Source organism: Stomoxys calcitrans, chromosome 1, assembly GCF_963082655.1.
Source record: "Stomoxys calcitrans chromosome 1, idStoCalc2.1, whole genome shotgun sequence".
NCBI classification, from domain to species: Eukaryota; Metazoa; Arthropoda; class Insecta; order Diptera; family Muscidae; genus Stomoxys; species Stomoxys calcitrans.
This window is the reverse complement of record NC_081552.1, coordinates 249,102,528-249,119,265: the sequence shown is the minus strand read 5'-3', so window position 1 is coordinate 249,119,265 and position 16,738 is coordinate 249,102,528. Positions and strand designations below refer to the sequence as shown.

General features: G+C 40.3%; 3 protein-coding genes across 3 annotated transcripts; 2 read left to right on the top strand and 1 right to left on the bottom strand.

Moving 5' to 3' along the window:
* Positions 1-105: 105 nt before the first annotated feature.
* On the top strand, positions 106-10,704 carry LOC131997739 (esterase-5B-like). Its single transcript, XM_059369182.1, has 3 exons — positions 106-129; positions 4,713-5,988; positions 10,634-10,704. Exons 1-3 carry the CDS (start codon positions 106-108, stop codon positions 10,702-10,704), a joined length of 1,371 nt encoding a protein of 456 aa, XP_059225165.1.
* Positions 10,705-10,795: 91 nt separating this feature from the next.
* LOC106093555 (esterase-5B) lies at positions 10,796-14,956 on the top strand. The gene is made up of 3 exons (XM_013260623.2): positions 10,796-12,296; positions 14,505-14,628; positions 14,710-14,956. The coding sequence occupies exons 1-3, from the start codon at positions 10,811-10,813 to the stop codon at positions 14,825-14,827; spliced, it is 1,728 nt and encodes a 575-aa protein (XP_013116077.2). The 5' UTR covers positions 10,796-10,810; the 3' UTR covers positions 14,828-14,956.
* Positions 14,957-15,473: 517 nt separating this feature from the next.
* LOC106093553 (THO complex subunit 6) lies at positions 15,474-16,738 on the bottom strand. Its single transcript, XM_013260621.2, has 2 exons — positions 16,482-16,738; positions 15,474-16,425 (listed from the first exon to the last, which is right to left on the bottom strand). The coding sequence occupies exons 1-2, from the start codon at positions 16,622-16,624 to the stop codon at positions 15,519-15,521; spliced, it is 1,050 nt and encodes a 349-aa protein (XP_013116075.2). The 5' UTR covers positions 16,625-16,738; the 3' UTR covers positions 15,474-15,518.

Here is a 16,738-nt window from a genome sequence, read left to right as displayed (position 1 = left end):
GTGAGATGGGTCTATTCTGCACGGAATGGTGTATCACGAAGGCCAATCCACTCCACCTTTATTCCTTAAGCGATCCTTACGTAGCACATTGTATCCGTGACAACTATGCAAGCTGCAGGTGTTAGTCAGGTTTGTCCCCTGGTTCGCTGCAACCATTATGTTCTTCTGGCTGATAAAATCCACAATCTCATCGATCTTGCCACGGAGATCGTTGCAGTTTAGTTGCAAAAATTATACACTTCCCGGCATTGGCCTGGCAATATTGGGGCTGGGATGCTGCTGTTGCGTATGTTACAGCACGGGAGAAATCGTGAGGCTACATAGTCCGACGACGAGGACGCAGAAGGCGACGACGACGACGACGCTTGTGAACCACTGATGTCTATGTTCGCATAGCACCTTGCAACATATTCAGTGTGTATATACTCCCGTAGTAACGTAAGGCCAGAGGAAGATTGGAAATGTACTCACTCCATGCACCGGTTACACCTCACGGACACTGACAGATGATGGAAGTGGTTCTGGCAAACCGAACAAAACCAGGGTCCGGGGTTCTTTTCAATCCTGGCACGGACCAAAAACGTGCGAAGGAGGCACTCCGGGATTATCCGCAATTACTTTTTGGGCAACCCAATATATGGCAGCTCTAAATAAATAGGGTTTAATCTGTACTATGTTCGGCACCAATGTCGAGGTGTCCATTAACACTTAACTATTCCATGCTTCTTCTCTGGACCAAGTGTATATTAAAAATTTTTTTACCGAATAATTTTTAAAAACGAAAGATACTAAAAATCAATTAAAACAGCGCCTCAGCTAAATTTTGCTTGCAAAAAATCACCACATGGTTGTTCATATGCTAAAATGATGCATATACAACTAGGGTTGCGTTCATAAAAAGGTATAGTGGTTTATGCTGCATTTTTACTTAATCGTAACTTTCATCACACATCAAAGTCAAACATCAAGCATGTATTGTAAAGCATTTGAAATAATCTTAATGAACCACTATGTTTAAACAGTGGTTTAGAAATTGTCAATTCTTTTTTCTAAAATTTACATTAAAACAAGTAAAAAGGCGTTTAGTTCGGCCGGGCCGAACTTTGGATACCTACCACCTCGGGTTTATATGTAAACCACCTTTCATCAAAATATTGGTCTTTTTGGTAGCCATATCCAAATATAGACCGATCTGAACCATATGCGACACGGACGTGTCAAATTTCATCGAAATCGGATTATAAATGTGCATTTTATGGGGCCAAAACCTTAAATCAAGAAGTCCATCCATATGGCAGCTATTTCCAAATCTGAACCGATCTGAGCCAAATTGAAGAAAGTTGTTGAAGAGCCTCCGCAACTCACTGGCCCAAATTTCGGCGAAATCAGACAATAAAAGAGCTTTTAGGAGCCGAAGATCTTAAACCGAGAGATCGGTCTATATGGCAGCTATATTCAAATCTGGACCGATGTGTGCCATATTGCAGAAAGATGTTAAAGGGTCTACCACTACTCACTGACCCAAATTTCGGCGATATCGGAAAGTAAATGTGCCTCTTATGGGCCCAAAACCTCAAATCGAGAGATCGGTCTATATGACAGCTATATCCAAATCTGGACCGATCTGAGCTAAATTGAAGAAAGTTGTCCAAGGGCATAACACAACTCACTATCCCAAATTTCGGTGACATCGGACAATAAATACGGCGATAATGGGCAATAAATGCGCCTTTTATGGCCGCAAAATCTTAAATCGAGAGATAGGTCTATATGGCAGCTATATCCAAATCTAGACCGATCTGGACCAACTTGCAGAAAGATGTCGAATGGCCTAACACAATTCACTGTCCGAAATTTCGGCGAAATCGGACAATAAATGCGTCCAAAACCTTAAATCGAGAGATCGGTCTATATAGCAGCTATATCCAAATCTGGACCGATCTGTGCCATGTTGCAGAAAGATGTCGAAGGGCATAACACAACTCACTGTCCCAAATTTCGGCGACATTAGAAAATATATGCTCCTTTTATGGGCCCAAAACCTTAAATCGAGAGATCGGTCTATATGGCAGCCATATCCAAATCTGAACCGATCTGGGCCAGATTAAAGACGAATGTTGAAGGGTTTAGCACAACTCACTGTACCAAATTTTAGCGAAATCGGACAATAAAAGCGCCATTTATGGGCTCAAGACCTTAAATCGAGTGATCGGTCTATATGACAGCTATATCCAAATCTGAACCCATATGTACCATATTGCAGAAAGATGTCGAGGGGCTTAACATAACTCACTGTCCCAAATTTCAGCGAAATCGGACAATAAAAGCGCCATTTATGGGCTCAAGACCTTAAATCGAGTGATCGGTCTATATGGCAGCTATATCCAAATCTGAACCCATCTGTACCATATTGCAGAAATATATCGAGGGACCTAACATAACTCACTGTCCCAAATTTCGGCGGCATCGGACAATAAATGCGCCTTTCATGGGCCCAAAACCTTGGACCCAAATACCATATTCGTTTTCTGGTCTCCAATACCTTTCGTTTGATACCCTTAGGGCCGATCGGACCACTTTCGGATATGGGTGTCGTTTTTGGGGTAAGGCGAAGGGTCCGCCTCCACCCGATATCTAAAAATTATATAGCCTATGTTTCCTTCCAGACAAACGTACACAATCTATGAAAATTTTAAGAAAATCGCTTCAGCCAAGTATCATAATGGGTATAATGGTGTTTTTGAGGGTTGGCGTGACCCCCTATACTTCGATCTAATCTTGTATGCCAGATTCGAAATCTACTCCCGAATACCTTTCATTTAAGCCTCATATTGAAATGAACGTCCAATATTGCTGTTTGGGGGAGTTTTGGGGTTAGAGCAGCCGATGGGTACTTAGGCTCAAATTTTATTACCATATTTTTAATCTACTCTCTAATACCTTTCATTTGATACTTTTATTGTCCCGATGGGTCCACTTTTGATTCTGGGTTGTGTATTTGCGGTAACGGTGGAGGGTCCGACCCCTTCCGTTATCAATAAATTATAAAGCCTATTCCTACTTCCTGACCATATTCGTAATCTACTCCCGAATATCTTTCATTTGAGTCCCATATTGTCATGATCGTCAAATAAACCTATTTTAAGGGGTTTTGGAGTTGGGGCGGCCCCCCATGGACCCAACTTTTATTGTAAAATTCGTACTCTACTCTTGAATATCTTTCATTTGATTAATATATTGTCCCGATCGGTCACTTTTATTTTTGGGTAGTACTTTTGGGGTAAGGGGAGGGTCCGCCCCCCTTCCGATATCAAACAAGTTATGGTTCATTTCGGACCATAACTGAACTGAATATTGGAGACCGTAGTAGAAGTCATTGTGTAAAATGTCAGCCAAATCTAGTAAGAATAGGGAAATCGGTTTATAGGAAAGCTGTATTAGGCTATATACCGATTCATGCCATATTCGACACATATGTTAGAGGTCATGAGAGAAGCCGTTGTAGAAAAATTCAGCTAAATCGGATAATAATTGCGCCCTCTAGTGGCTCAAGAAGTCAACACCCCAGATCGGTTTATATGGCAGCTATATCAGATTATGGACCGATTTGAACCATTATTTATCCAGTTGTTGGAAGTCATAACAAAACAAGTCATACAACATTTCAGCCAAATCGGATAGAAATTGATCCCTGTAGAGGCTCAAGAAGTCAAGACCCAAGATCGGATTATATGGCAGCTATATCAGGTTATGGACCGATTTGAACTATTCTTAGCACAGTTGTTGGAAGTCCTGACAAAACACGTCGTGCAAAATTTCAGCCCAATCGGATAGGAAGAACGCCGTATAGACCCTCAAGAAGTCAAAATCCTGTTACATGGACCGATATGTCCCATTTAAGATCACAACCGGCCTACACTAATAGGAAGTATTCTAGCCATGTCCGTCTGTCTGTCTGTGGAAAGCACGTTAACTTTCGAAAAAATAAAGCTAGGCGCTTGAAAATTTGCAGAAATATGGCCTAAATCGGTCAATAGCCTAATATAGCTAGCTAGAATTTTGACATCTTGAGCCTCTAGGCGGCGCAATTCTTATCCGATTTGGCTAAAATTTTGTGTGAGGTGTTTTGTTATGACTTTCAACAACTGTGCCCAGTATGGTCCAAATCGTTTCTTAACCTGATTAAACTCCCATTTAACCCATCTCCTGATATTACTTCTTGAGCCCATATAGGACGCAATTGTTATCATTATCCTCTGTTTGCCTACAAAGAGATGTCCGGCATAGAACTTGTTTTACCTATAATGAGTTGCTGGGACTTGGCATGCTTTGCCTTGTTGCTATTACTTATAAACATTCTTAAAACCACTTTACTAGCAAAAGCAATGCTCGAAACCACTGTATTAACTTTCAATCGTTTATATCAGGTTATCGCGCGACCCCTTTTTGTTTATTTTATTAGCTTTCAATATTAGATAATGCCAAAGAAAACAAGTTTAAATGGCTAATTTTAAATTACAAACTACCTGCCCAAATTATGGGGTGCCGAAAGCGGCAAACCCATATTTAGTTCATTTTGCATTTCCATAAGGTAAAGTCTAGTTCAACTTTTTTCATTCGTTCGGAAACATTCAACGATTTTACTCGGCCTGTGGAGTATTTGGTGGGGAAAAAGCAAAGATCACCTGCTAGTTGAAATATCCAACGGCCAGTTGAGGGGTAAGGACAATGGTCTTTACTACAGTTACGAATCGATACCCTATGCTGAGGCCCCTCTGGGAAATTTGAGATTTGAAGCTCCTCAGCCTTATAGTCAAAAATGGGATCACGTTTTTGATGCCAGCATTAGCCCTAACCCTTGCATGCAATGGGATCAATTCATTGAAGGTGAGGACAAGGTAGGAGGCGTGGAAGATTGCCTAACGGTCAATATCTACAAGCCGAAGACGGGTAAAACCAATTACCCTGTAATGGTTTACATACATGGAGGCTGTTTTATGTTTGGTGACATCAGACTCTATCAACCCGAATACCTAATGGAAAACGGCAACATTATATTGGTAAAGGTCGTCTATCGTCTGGGCCCCTTGGGTTTCCTGAGTGCAGAGGACGAACATATCAGCGGAAACTTTGGCCTAAAGGATCAACAATTGGCTTTGAAATGGGTTCATGCAAATATTGCCAAATTCGGCGGAGATCCTAAGAAAATAATGCTAACCGGCTTCTCAGCTGGTGGAGCTTCAACCCATTTGCATGTTCTACATCCCAGTACCAAAGACATGGTAAAAACGGCTGTTTCCTTTAGTGGCGTTTCCCTCAATCCCTGGGTAATGATCAAAAATGCCCGTGCCAATACTTTAGAAATGGCAGAAATTCTGAAATGCCCCAACACACGAGATACCCAAGAAATCAAAGAATGTCTACAGCAAAAACCTGCCAAAGAGATTGTAGCAAGTGTAAAATATTTCCAGAATTTCGGTTACAATCCTTTCACCACCTTTGGTCCTGTAGTGGAGCATAAAAACGCCCCTCAGGCATTCCTCACCCAACATCCCCGCGATATCATACAAGCTGGTACTTACAGTCACATTCCATATCTGGCCTCCTACACAGCAGAAGATGGCGGCTACAATGCCGTGGAACTCTTACAAGTGAATCCCCAAACTGGCAAGGAGTATATCCACTTACTGAATGATGATTGGGAGGAATTGGCCTCAAAGAATCTGTTTTTGCGCAACATCAAAGATCAGCCCCAGGGGTATGCAAAAGCTTTGCGAGAAAAATATCTTGGCGATAGGGAATTTTCGGTGGAGAATTTCCTAAAGGTACAGGAAATGTACACTGACGTACTGTTTAGAGATGGTGTTTTGGAAACTTTGAAATTACACAGCCAGCATTCAAAGGCGCCCGTCTATGGTTATGTTTACGACAATCCAGCTGACCAATGTATTGGTCATTATATGACATCCAGAAAGGATGTGGAATTTGGTAAGTGGAAAACAAATAAAAACGTGCTAAGTTCGGCCGGGCCGAATTTTATATACCCTCCACAATGGATCACATTTGTCGAGTTCTTTTCCCGGCATCTCTTCTTAGGCTAAAAAGGATAAAAGAAAAGATTTGTTTGGCTATTAGAGCGATATAAAGATATGGTCCTGTTCGGACCACAATTGAATTACACGTTGCAGACCTGTGTAAAATGCCAGCCAATTCGTCCTTTGGGTGCCAGAATTGTGTCCTTTGGGTGCTCAAGAAGTAAAATAGGGAAATCGGGAAGGTGTAAAATAGGGAGATCGGAGTAGGGAGATTTATATGGGAGCTCTATCAGGCTTTAGACCGATTCAAATCATAATAAAGACGTATGTTGATGGTCATGAGAGGATCCGTCGTACAAAATTTCAGCCAAATCGAATAGGAATTGCGCTCTCTAGAGGCTCAAGAAGTCAAGACCCAAGATCGGTTTATATGGCAGCCATATCAGGTTATGGACCGATTTGAACCATACTTGGCGCATTTGTTGGATATCATAACAAAACACGTCGTGCAAAATTTCATTCCAATCGGATAAGAATTGTGCCCTCAAGAGGCTCAAGAAGTCAAGACCCAAGATCGGTTTATATGACAGCTATATCAGGTTATCATCCGATTTGAACCATACTTGGTACAGTTGTTGAAAGTCATTACAAAACACGTCGTGCAAAATTTCATTCCAATCGGAAAAGAATTGCGCGTCTGTTGGCAGTCTGCCATCAGACTCAGACGTTTTTGTCCATTGTGATGCCACAGAAACAAAAGAAGGAAGATGCCGTCTAGTACCTACCGTTGAACCATCCAGATCGCTTTAAAAAGCCCAACAACTTGCGAATATTCACATCCCCCAAATCGGACAGGTTCTCAAAGAAATGAAAACCTCCTTCTGACTGCTAGTGCGGGACACACACACAGAATGTCTACAGTCTCTTCTTCCGTCCACCAGACCACAACACCATATAGCTATATATGCCTGACAACTGCAGTATATACTCAATGCCTGACGCGCGGTCTAAACCCCCAACTTTTGCCAATACCTCTCTTGCTTGTGTCTAGGGCAAGAGTGGCCTTTCTTGCCCTTTCCAAAATGTTCGATTTGAAGTTCAATTTCTTGTCCAGCAAGACACCCAGATATTTTGCGCTTTCTGTAAATGGAACATTCTCTCCTCCTCTGTCTTGTACGGATTTATACCTTGACCACGTAAAGCTTCCTAATTATATCTCTTCGATGACTTCACAGCATCTGCAAAAGTCGTTGCTGGCAAACTTTAATCTGTCGGCATGTTCTCCGATTAGACAGGGACCTGTCATGATGGACACAATGGCTGAAACGTCTGTTCTAGTCAGTGGATCCGGTTAAGTATTGAGCAGTAGGTGGATTTTTGAAGAGCCGTCCACCAGGCCACAACACCATATAGCATTATAGGTCTGACAACTACAGTATATACCCAATGCATGACGGGCGGTCTTAACCCCCAACTTTTGCCAACGGCTCTCTTGCAGATGTATATTCTCTCCTCCCAAGGAGACAGGTGCCACTGTAGGCAATTTGTATCTCCTGCTGAAAAGAACAACTTCTGTCTTGTACGGATTTTCACCTAGACCACTTTCGGTAGCTTACTTTGCTGATCCACGGAGTATACCTCTTAGAGTGCTGAAGTACACCTCTTAGAGTGCTGGGAAACTTTCCCCTAACCGCAATTGCCACGTCATCAGCATACGCGACCAATTTAACACCTTTTTCTTCCAGAGACAATAATATATTATTAATGGCTATATTGCAAAGTAGAGGAGACAGTATACCTCCTACTTTGCAATATAGCCATTAACAATATATTATAGTCTCTGGAAGAAAAGGTGTTAAATTGGTCGCGTAAGCTGGAAGTTTCCCAGCACTCTAAGAAGTATACTTCAGCACTCTAAGAGGCATACTACGTGCATCAGCAAAGTGAGATACCGAAAGTGGTCTAGGTGAAAATCCGTATACGACAGAAGTTGTTCTTTCCAGCAGGAGATACAAATTGCCTACAGTGGCACCTGTCTCCTTGGGAGGAGAGAATGTGAGAGAGGTGTTCTTCTGCTGACCCATATTTTTAGATCCACAGATCCCAAGCCAGCCGTAATGCATTTTTTAGTAGAAACTTCAACTCCTTCATAATTGACGTCGGTTTTACATTATTGAAAGTACCTTCAATGTCAAGAAATGCTACCACTGTAAATTCCTTGACAGCAAAAGAACCCTCTATGTACTCGACTAGGTCGTGAAGGGCTGTTTCAAAGGATTTGCCTTTACTATATGTAGAGTTCTGTTACGACGTCCAATATCCGTGTCAAGTACGGTTCAAATCGGTCTATAACCTGTAATAGCTCCCATCTAAACCGGCCTTTGAAATAATTAAAAAAATTTTTTAATTTTATCGATTAAAAAATTAGTTGGATCAATTAAAAATTTAATTGAATCAATTACAAAATTAATTGGAAATTTCAAAAATTTCCAATCACCCACCACCGAAGGATGGGGGTATATTAATTTTGTCATTCCGTTTGCAACAAATCGAAATATCCATTTCCGACCCTATATACTTTATATATTCTGGATCAGGGTAAACAAATTGGACGATCTAGCCATGTCCGTCCGTCTTTCTGTTGAAATCACGCTACAGTCTTTAAAAGTGTAGATATTGAGCTGAAACTTTGTACAGATTCTTTCTAAGCAGGTTACGTTCGAAGATGGGCTATTTCGGACTATAGCTCGATATAGCCCCCATTTAGACCGATCCGCCGATTTTGGGTCTTATATCCAGATTTAGATATAGCTGCGATATAGACGGATTTCTCGATTTATGGTTTTGAGCCCATAAAAGCCACATTTATTGTCCGATTTTGCTAAAATTTGAGACAGCGAGTTATGATAGGCCATTCGACATTCTTCTTCAATTTGGTTCAAATCGGTCCAGATTTGGATATAGCTGCCATATAGACCGATCTCTCGATTTAAGGTTTTGGGCCCATAAAAGCCACATTTATTGTCCGATGTCGCCGAAATTTGGGACAGTGAGTTGTGTTAGACCCTTTGACATTATTCTTCAATTTGGCCCAGATCGGTCCAAATTTGGATATAGCTACCATATAGACCGATCTCCCGATTTAAGGTCTTGCGCCCATAAAAGGCGCATTTATTGTCAGATTTTGCCAAAATTTGGGACAGTGAGTTGTGTTAGACCCTTCGACATCCTTCATCAATTTGGCCCAGATCGGTCCAGATTTGGATATAGCTGCCCTATAGACCGATCTCTCGATTTAAGGTTTTGTGGCCATAAAAGGCGCATTTATTGTCCGATGTCGTCGAAATTTGGGACAGTGAGTTGTGTTAGGCCCTTCGACATACTTCTTCAATTTGGCCCAGATCGGTCCAGATTTGGATATAGCTGTCATATAGACCGATCTCTCGCTTTAAGGCTTTGAGGCCATAAAAGGTGCATTTATTGTGCGATTTTGCCGAAATTTGGGACAGTGAGTTAAGTAAAGCCCTTCGACATACTTCTTCAATTTGGTTCAGATTTGGATATTGCTGCCATATAGACCAATCCCTGGATTTAAGGTTTTAAGTCCATAAAAGGCGCATTTATTGTCCGATGCCGCCGAAATTTGGAACAGTGGGTTAAGTTAATCTCCTCGACATACTTCTGCACTATGGCACAGATCAGTCCAGATTTGGATATAGCTGCCATATAGACCGATCTCTCGATTTAAGGTTTTGGGCCGATAAAAGGCGCATTTATTGTCCGATGTAACCGAAATTGGAGACAGTGGGTTGTGTTGAGCCCTTCGACATTCTTATTCAATTTGTCTAAGATCGTTCCAGATTTGAATATAGGTGCCATATAAATTTCTCGATTTAAGGTTTTGGTCGCATAAATAGCGCATTTATTGTCCGATTGCTCCGAAGTTGGGGACAGTGAGTTGTGTTAGGCTCTTCGACATTTTTCTGCTAATAGTTTCAGTTTTGAATATAGCTGCCATATAGACCGATATCTCGATTTAAAGTCTCGGCCACATAAAAGGTGCATTTATAATCCAATTTACTGAAATTTTACACAGTGATTTATGTTAGGCTTTTCGATATCCGTGTCGTTTATGGTTCACATCGGTATTACGATGTAGCTGCTATGGGTCATATGGTATACATTTTACACCGGATTTTGACGAAAGGTGGTTCACATATATACCCGAGGTGGTGGGTACCCAAAGTTCGACCCGGCCGAACTTAACGCCTTTTTACTTGTTTCAATGGGATCAATTAAAAAATTAATTGAATCAATTAACAAAATAATTGGATCAATTATAAAATTATTTGGAAATTTCAATAATTTTTTAAATTTAATATGCAAAATTTTTTAGTTGAAAATTTTTTCAATCATCTTTCATAAAACTGTTATTATTATCATTGTCGTTATTGAAGCAGTTTCAATTAAAAAATTAATTGGATCAATTAATTTCGATTTTTATGTTTTCCTGTGTAATAGCAAGTTTTAATTTCAGTAAAGTTTAGTTGTTTCTAAAAAGTTTAAATAGACGTCTCTTAATTGCTGTCCTCAAACAGCTCTACATAGTACTCGTATTATAATCTACTCGTTAATATGCCATAATGTTCTAACGAGTGTAACGTTGTGATCTGTAAGATTGAAATCGAAACCCGTCCTGTATCAACAGAACCAGCGCAAATTACTTTCCATTTTTAGTACGACCTCCCCGATTCTACAGATAACTTATCAATGCAATGGAAAAGATTGAAACAACAGAGTTTAGTCATTTTTTGCTGGCATCACAATTTTGTGCAATTTCTTATCAGTCGTCTAGTAGCTCTCAATCGTTTCGGAAGATGAAATTTAAGTACTTGGTGTTGGTTTCGATTTTAATTGTTGCCTTCGGAGTGTGGTGGGGTAAAAGCAAAAACGATCCTCTGGTAATACAAATAACCAATGGTCAACTGCGGGGCAAAGATCATGATGAGTATTACAGCTATGAGTCGATACCTTATGCTGAAACACCCTCAGGAAAGCTGAGGTTTGAAGCCCCACAGCCTTATGTGAGAAAATGGCATGAAGTATTCGATGCCAGTGTACCACCCAAGCCGTGCATGCAATGGGATCAATTTCAAGATAAACCAGATAAACTTACTGGCATCGAGGATTGCCTAACAGTCAATATTTACAAACCCAAAACTGGTAAAAGCAATTATCCGGTAATGGTTTATCTACATGGTGGCTGCTTTATGTTTGGCGATGTAAACTTTTATCACCCGAACTATTTAATGGAAAATGGCAATATCATATTGGTCAAGGTGGTCTATCGCCTGGGCCCCTTGGGTTTCTTGAGCACAGAGGATGAGGTTATTTCGGGAAACTTTGGTCTGAAAGATCAACGTTTGGCTTTGAAATGGCTGCAAGAGAATATAGCCCAATTTGGGGGAGATCCCAAGAAGATAATGCTTACTGGATTCTCGGCAGGAGGAGCCTCGACGCACTTACAAATGCTGCACACCCAATCTAAGGGTGTCATAAAAACCGCTGTCTCCTTTAGTGGTGTCGCCCTAAATCCCTGGGTTATCAACAGAAATGCTCGCGAGAATGCCTTCAAATTAGCTGCAGTTATGAAATGTCCCAAAACTGAGAACTCCCTAGAAATCAAAAAGTGTCTGCAACAAAAACCTGCTGAGGATATAGTTTCAAGTGTTAAACATTTCCAGAATATTGGCTATAATCCTTTCACAACTTTTGGTCCTGTGGTGGAGCATGAGAAGGCGCCTCAAGCCTTTTTGACTCAACATCCCAGGGACATAATAAAATCGGGAAATTTCAATCATATACCATACCTTGCTGCTGTTACCGCTGAAGATGGTGGCTACAATGCCGCTGAGCTATTGCAAATTAATCCCAAAACCGGTCAGGAGTATATTTATCTGTTAAATGATCACTGGCCAGACTTGGCTGCCAAGAATCTATTTTTAAACAACTTCAAAGATCATCCAGTGGAATATGCCAAAGCTTTGAGGGAAAAATATATGGGCGATAAGAAATTCTCTGTGGAAAATTATTTGGAGCTACAGAAAATGTACACGGATGTTCTATTTAAGGATGGCCTTGTGGAAACATTGCAACTACACAGCCAACACTCAAAGACACCCATCTTCAGTTATGTCTATGACAATCCAGCTGATGAAAGTGCAGGCGTTGCACTCAGTGGCAGGAAGGACATAAAATTTGGTAAGAAAAATCAGTAAGGAAAAGCAAAAGTCGGGCGGTGCCGACTGTATAGTACCCTACACATACCCTATAAGTACAAAGTGGGTGCCATATCTTATTCTGAACCAATTTTGATGGACCTCGGCGGATGTCTTCAAATGGGCTATTAATTAATCCGTATCACATATCGAGCAAATATGTTCAAACTGTAATAACTAAGGTTGACAAATGACAACATTACTGTCATTTGTCAATACTGACGAACATATATATGGGAGGATGGGGATATATTCATTATGTCATTCCGTTTTCAACACATCGGACCTAAAAAGTATATATGTTCTTGATCAGCGTACAAATATAAGACGATCTAGCCATGTCCGTCCGTCTGTCTGTTGAAATCACGCTACATTCTTTAAAAATAGACATATTGAGCTAAAACTTTGCACAGATTCTTTTTTTGTCCATAAGCAGGTTATGTTCGAAGATGGGCTATATCTTGATATAGTCCCCATATAGACCGATCCGCCGATTTAGGGTCTTAGGCCCATAAAAACCACATTTATTATCCGATTTTGCTGAAATTTGGGACAGTGAGTTATGTTAGGTCAGTCGATACCCTTTTTCAATTTGGCTCAGATCGGTCCAGGTTTGGATATAGCTGCCATATAGACCGATATCTCGATTTAAGGTTTTGGGGCCATTAAAGGCGCATTTATTATCCGATCTAGCCGAAATTTGGGACAGTGAGTTGTGTTAGGCCGTTCGAAATTCTTCTTCAATTTGGTACAGAATCGGTACAGATTTGGATATAGCTGACATATAGACCGATCTCTCGATTTAAGGTTTTGGGGCCATAAAAGGCCCATTTATTGTCCGAAGTGGCCGAAATTTGGGACAATGAGTTAAGTTAGGCCCCTCGACATCTTCCTGGAATATGGCACAGATCGGTTCAGATTTGGATATAGCTGCCTTATTTTGGGTTGCCCAAAAAGTAATTGCGGATTTTTCATATAGTCGGCGTTGAAAAATTTTTTTACAGCTTGTGACTCTGTAATCGCATTCTTTCTTCTGTCAGTTATCAGCTGTTACTTTTAGCTTGCTTTAGAAAAAAAGTGTAAAAAAGTATATTTGATTAAAGTTCATTCTAAGTTTCATTAAAAATGCATTTACTTTCTTTTAAAAAATCCGCAATTACTTTTTGGGCAACCCAATAGACCGATCTCTTGATTTAAGGTCTTGGACCCATAAAAGGCGCATTTATTGTCCAATTTCGTCGAAATTTGGGACAGTGAGTTGTGTTAGGTCAGTCGACATTCTTTTTTAATTTGACCCAGATCGGTCCAGATTTGAATATAGCTGCCATATAGACCGATCTCTCTTTTTAAGGTTTTGGGGCCATAAAAGGCGCATTTATTGTCCAATGTCACCGAAATTTTGGACAGTGAGTTAAGTTAGGCCCCTCGACATCTTCCTGGAATATGGCACAAATCGGTTCAGATTTGGACACAGTTGCCATATAGACCGATATCACAATTTAAGGTTTTTGGGGCCAAAAAAGGCACATTTATTGTCCGAAGTCGCCGAAATTTGGGACAGTGAGTTGTGTTAGGCCAGTCGACATCCTTTTTTAATTTGACCCAGATCGGGCCAGATTTGGATATAGCTGCCATATAAATCAATCTCTCTATTTAAGGTTTTGGGGCCATAAAAGGCGCATTTATTGTCCGATGTCGCCGAAATTTGGGACAATGAGTTAAGTTAGGCCCCTCTACATCTTCCTGGAATATGGCACAGATTTGTTCAGATTTGGATATAGCTGCCATATAGACCGATCTCTCGATTTAAGGTATTGGGCCCATAAAAAGCACATTTATTGTCCGAAGTCGCCGAAATTTGGGACAGTGAGTTAAGTTAGGCCCCTCGACATCTTCCTGGAATATGGCACAGATCGGTTCAGATTTGGATATAGCTGCCATATAAACCGATATCTCGATTTAAGGTTTTGGGCCCTTAAAAGGCTAAAGGTCCAAATCGGAACATATTTCGATATAGCTGCTATGGGGCATAAGATATGCATTTTTCACCGGATTTTGACGAAAAGTGGTTTACATATATACCCGAGGTGGTGGGTATGCAAAGTTCGGCCCGGCCGAAATTAACGCCTTTTACTTGTTCTTTATCAAGATTTTTATTTTAATTCTCCTCGTATTTTTGTATTCCCTTTAGGTACCAACCATTTAGATGATTTGTCCTTGATTATGCATTACCCCATACGTAGTGCTCCCAGGCCAGATGAGAAAATTATCTCCAAGAAATTTATCGATATGTTGGTAAATTTTGTGGAAACAGAGTAAGTTTAAGAAAAATTTCTTACAAATTCATTGTTAGTAGTTAAAAAATTTTAATCAAAATACCCCTTTTAAATTTGCAGGAAACTAGCATTTGGAGATTGTGAATTTGAAAAGAACAATGCGAACAATGCGGACAATGGTGATGGAGTTAAGATCTTGTGGATAGGCAAAGACAAATGCAAAACTATAGTAGAGTAAAAAAATAATATTTGTACTCGTAGTTATTTACTCCTGTAAAGGTGACTGTGTCTAGTTTCTCTGTTATTGAGATTGTAAAAATAGATGTTCGGCTGATTAATATTTAAATAAACATAAAAAACAATTAAATAGATTTGTTTGCCAACAAAGTCGGTAATGGATCAGCAGATACAGTTCTTTTGGATTCATAGACCTTTCATGGACCCAAATGGTAAACCGAATGTCGTCCTATGACAGCTTTATAAATACATCTACATGACACGGGATAGTTCAAAGCACCACACAGGCTGGAACATTGAGCTCCAATCTGTGCGGTGTTCATTGCTGTCACGAGAAGTTTTGCTGCGAGCTACCGGACGTGTCCACAGGTTGCGGATAGTGGAATGATGTTATTAAATAATAATAAAAATACTTACCTAATTTCCCTCGTCGCCTATCTTGACTTAAAGTTGCCCCATATATGCTTTTTGAATTATTTTCTTGAATTATTAAGAGTGAAAACCAACTATCGTGCCAACCAACAGAGAGCATCTAAAAAATCCGCGATATAGCAAAATTAAGAATTTTCTTCCTCTATAAATAAGCTTATAATTAAAAAAAAATTACCTAACTAGATCGGCAATAAATCTCTTAAAACAGTTCAAAATCATTATTTCTCGTTTCATTTCTTTCCGAGTCGTTTATTTCTGGTTCACATATCATTTTCCATGTTTTTTGTTCCATTTTCATTGTCCTTACTTTGATACAATTCTATTTTGCTATCCAAAAAGCGAAAGTCATTTAATATTGATAGCCAATTACTAAAGCCAGCAATGGACATAAAACGCTCCGGATCGGTATTCCACACAGCCGAGTAAACAGCGGTATTCTCAGTCTTAATATCAGCTCTCAGCTTGCCATTCAAAGCATAGAATTGAGCGTTTGCATGTTCACCTCCCACAAATACCATATCTTCTACAAAATCACAAACATGCACTTTGCCCGGAAAGGGAAAATCACTTGTGCACTCCATGGAACGTAAATGCCAAATAGATAGTTTGGGCCCTCCACCACATAGCAGCCAATCATCATTGGCGGCAACCGCTCCTTGCCATTTACCCATTTCTGGCCGCACCAAATTCTCTTTTCTATGGGGCTCTATAAGTGCGGTGGATTCTTTTTGGTTGGTGACCCACATGCGTACAGAACCATCTTCAGAGGCTGAGTACAATTTATCCAAACCAGAACCGCATACACCATGTATGTAATCTTCATGGCCCTTATAATTGCGTACAATGCGACCATCTTCCAAGTCTAGTTCGTAGACAACATTGTCACCACAACCCACATACAGGGAATCAGTTTCGGGACGCAGCCACATACAGTTGACATCGGGAACTTCTATGGCCTCAACATCCAGAGGTATTTTGATTTCCCAAGCACGTTGTGTGGCCAATTCAGCCCTTTCTTCTACCCACTTAAGGCCATAGACCACACCAATAGAACCCACTATCAAAAAGCCACGATGAAAGCTCAAACTATTGATTTCCAATTCTTCTCCTTGGGAGTAGATTTTTAATGGTTCACGGGCTTCCTCGGCGTTTTGGAAATTAGCAATACTGAAATTAAACAAAATATTTCTCAGAAAATTTTCATACCATCATAATCCTCATACCTTTGCACAAAAATATCTCCTGATCTATTGCCGGCAAACAAAAATTTACCCGAGGTCGAAAAAGTTTGGGCACACACACAATTGTAAAAGCGCTTGATGTTATAATCCTCCATGGGATCTCGCAGTGGTATAAGAGGTGACATTTTGATTGAAAATTCCTTAAATTAGAAGACTTTTGGGGTTTTGTAGCAAAGGCTTTTCTGTTTCTGTTTACAAAACGAGCTAATCGATAGTCCAAAAAGGCCGCGTACAACAGA